Raw genomic sequence first — 1,062 nt, forward strand, 5'->3', positions numbered from 1 at the left:
ATCCCACTGAGATCCCACTGAGATCCCATTGAAATCCCATTGAAATCCCACTGAGATCCCGTTGAAATCTCATTAGGATCCCACTGAGATCCCACTGAGATCCCACGAGATCGAATCCCAGAATCCCAGATTCCCAATGCTGCCAACTCCCTGTCAGGCCACCAGGTGCAGCAGCGGCCATTTTCCCATGTGCCGCTCGCTGCCTGGAGCGGAGGCCGAACCCCTCTGCACCCCGACCTCCTCCAGGAGGCTGCAGAGCGCCATCATCTCCCCTGAGCTCCTCTCGTCCACGCTGAACACCCCCAGCTCCCCCAGCCGCTGCTCAGCAGCCCCGCGCTCCGCACCCCTCGCCAGCCTCGCCGCCCTTCTCCGCACGCTGGGGCCTCCGCGTCCTTCCTGCACTCAGGGCCCCTTCCTTACAAACACCCAAATCCTCAGCGCTTCCGGATCAAGCGGCGCGTTCCTAAAAAAGCAAAAAGGGGGAAATCGGGGTTGGTTTGGTGTTTTTTGGAGGGGGGGCGAAGCGTTGGTTGGGGCTTTTGAGCGACCCGGCGTCCCTCCGGCCGCAGGCGCCCCGTGGCAGCGGCGCTGATTGCAATTAGCAGCCATGAGCCCCTCTCGTTGGCGCAGGTTTTACTCGGATGAAGCCACGTGGGATGTGGACAAGCAGTTCCTGTGGGGCCCCGCGTTGCTCATCACCCCAGTGATGGACCCGGTGGGTGGTGCCGCTCTTGTGGGCAGGGCGATTTGGGGCTGTTTGGGGCTTTTTGGGGGCTTTTTGGGGCAGTTTGGGGCCGTTTGGGGTGATTTGGGGTTGTTTGGGGCTGTTTGGGTTTATTCGGGTTTATTTGGGATTATTTGAGGTTATTTGGTGCTATTTGGGGCTGTTTGGGGCTATTTGGGTTTATTCGGGTTTATTTGGGATTATTTGCGGTTATTTGGTGCTATTTGGGGCTGTTTAGGACTATTTGGGTTTATTTGGGTTTATTTGGGTTTATTCGGGTTTATTCGGGTTTATTTGGGATTATTTGGGGCTGTTTGAGGCTGTTTGGGCTTATTTGG

At 56.8% G+C, this 1,062-nt stretch overlaps 1 protein-coding gene across 1 annotated transcript in view; it reads left to right on the plus strand.

Annotated features, from left to right (window-relative positions):
- Positions 1-807, plus strand: part of LOC122191519 (maltase-glucoamylase, intestinal-like) — a 3,559-nt gene extending 2,752 nt beyond the window's left edge. Inside the window, exons 3-4 of the mRNA XM_042891798.1 lie at positions 631-755; positions 788-807. Of these exons, the coding sequence (XP_042747732.1) occupies positions 631-755; positions 788-807 (145 nt within the window). The remainder of the gene's footprint in view (positions 1-630; positions 756-787) is intronic.
- The last annotated feature ends 255 nt before the right edge of the window (positions 808-1,062 follow it).

Source organism: Lagopus leucura, unplaced genomic scaffold (assembly GCF_019238085.1).
Source record: "Lagopus leucura isolate 7727_CA_CO unplaced genomic scaffold, USGS_WTPT01 34758-0_obj-0_obj, whole genome shotgun sequence".
NCBI classification, from domain to species: Eukaryota; Metazoa; Chordata; class Aves; order Galliformes; family Phasianidae; genus Lagopus; species Lagopus leucura.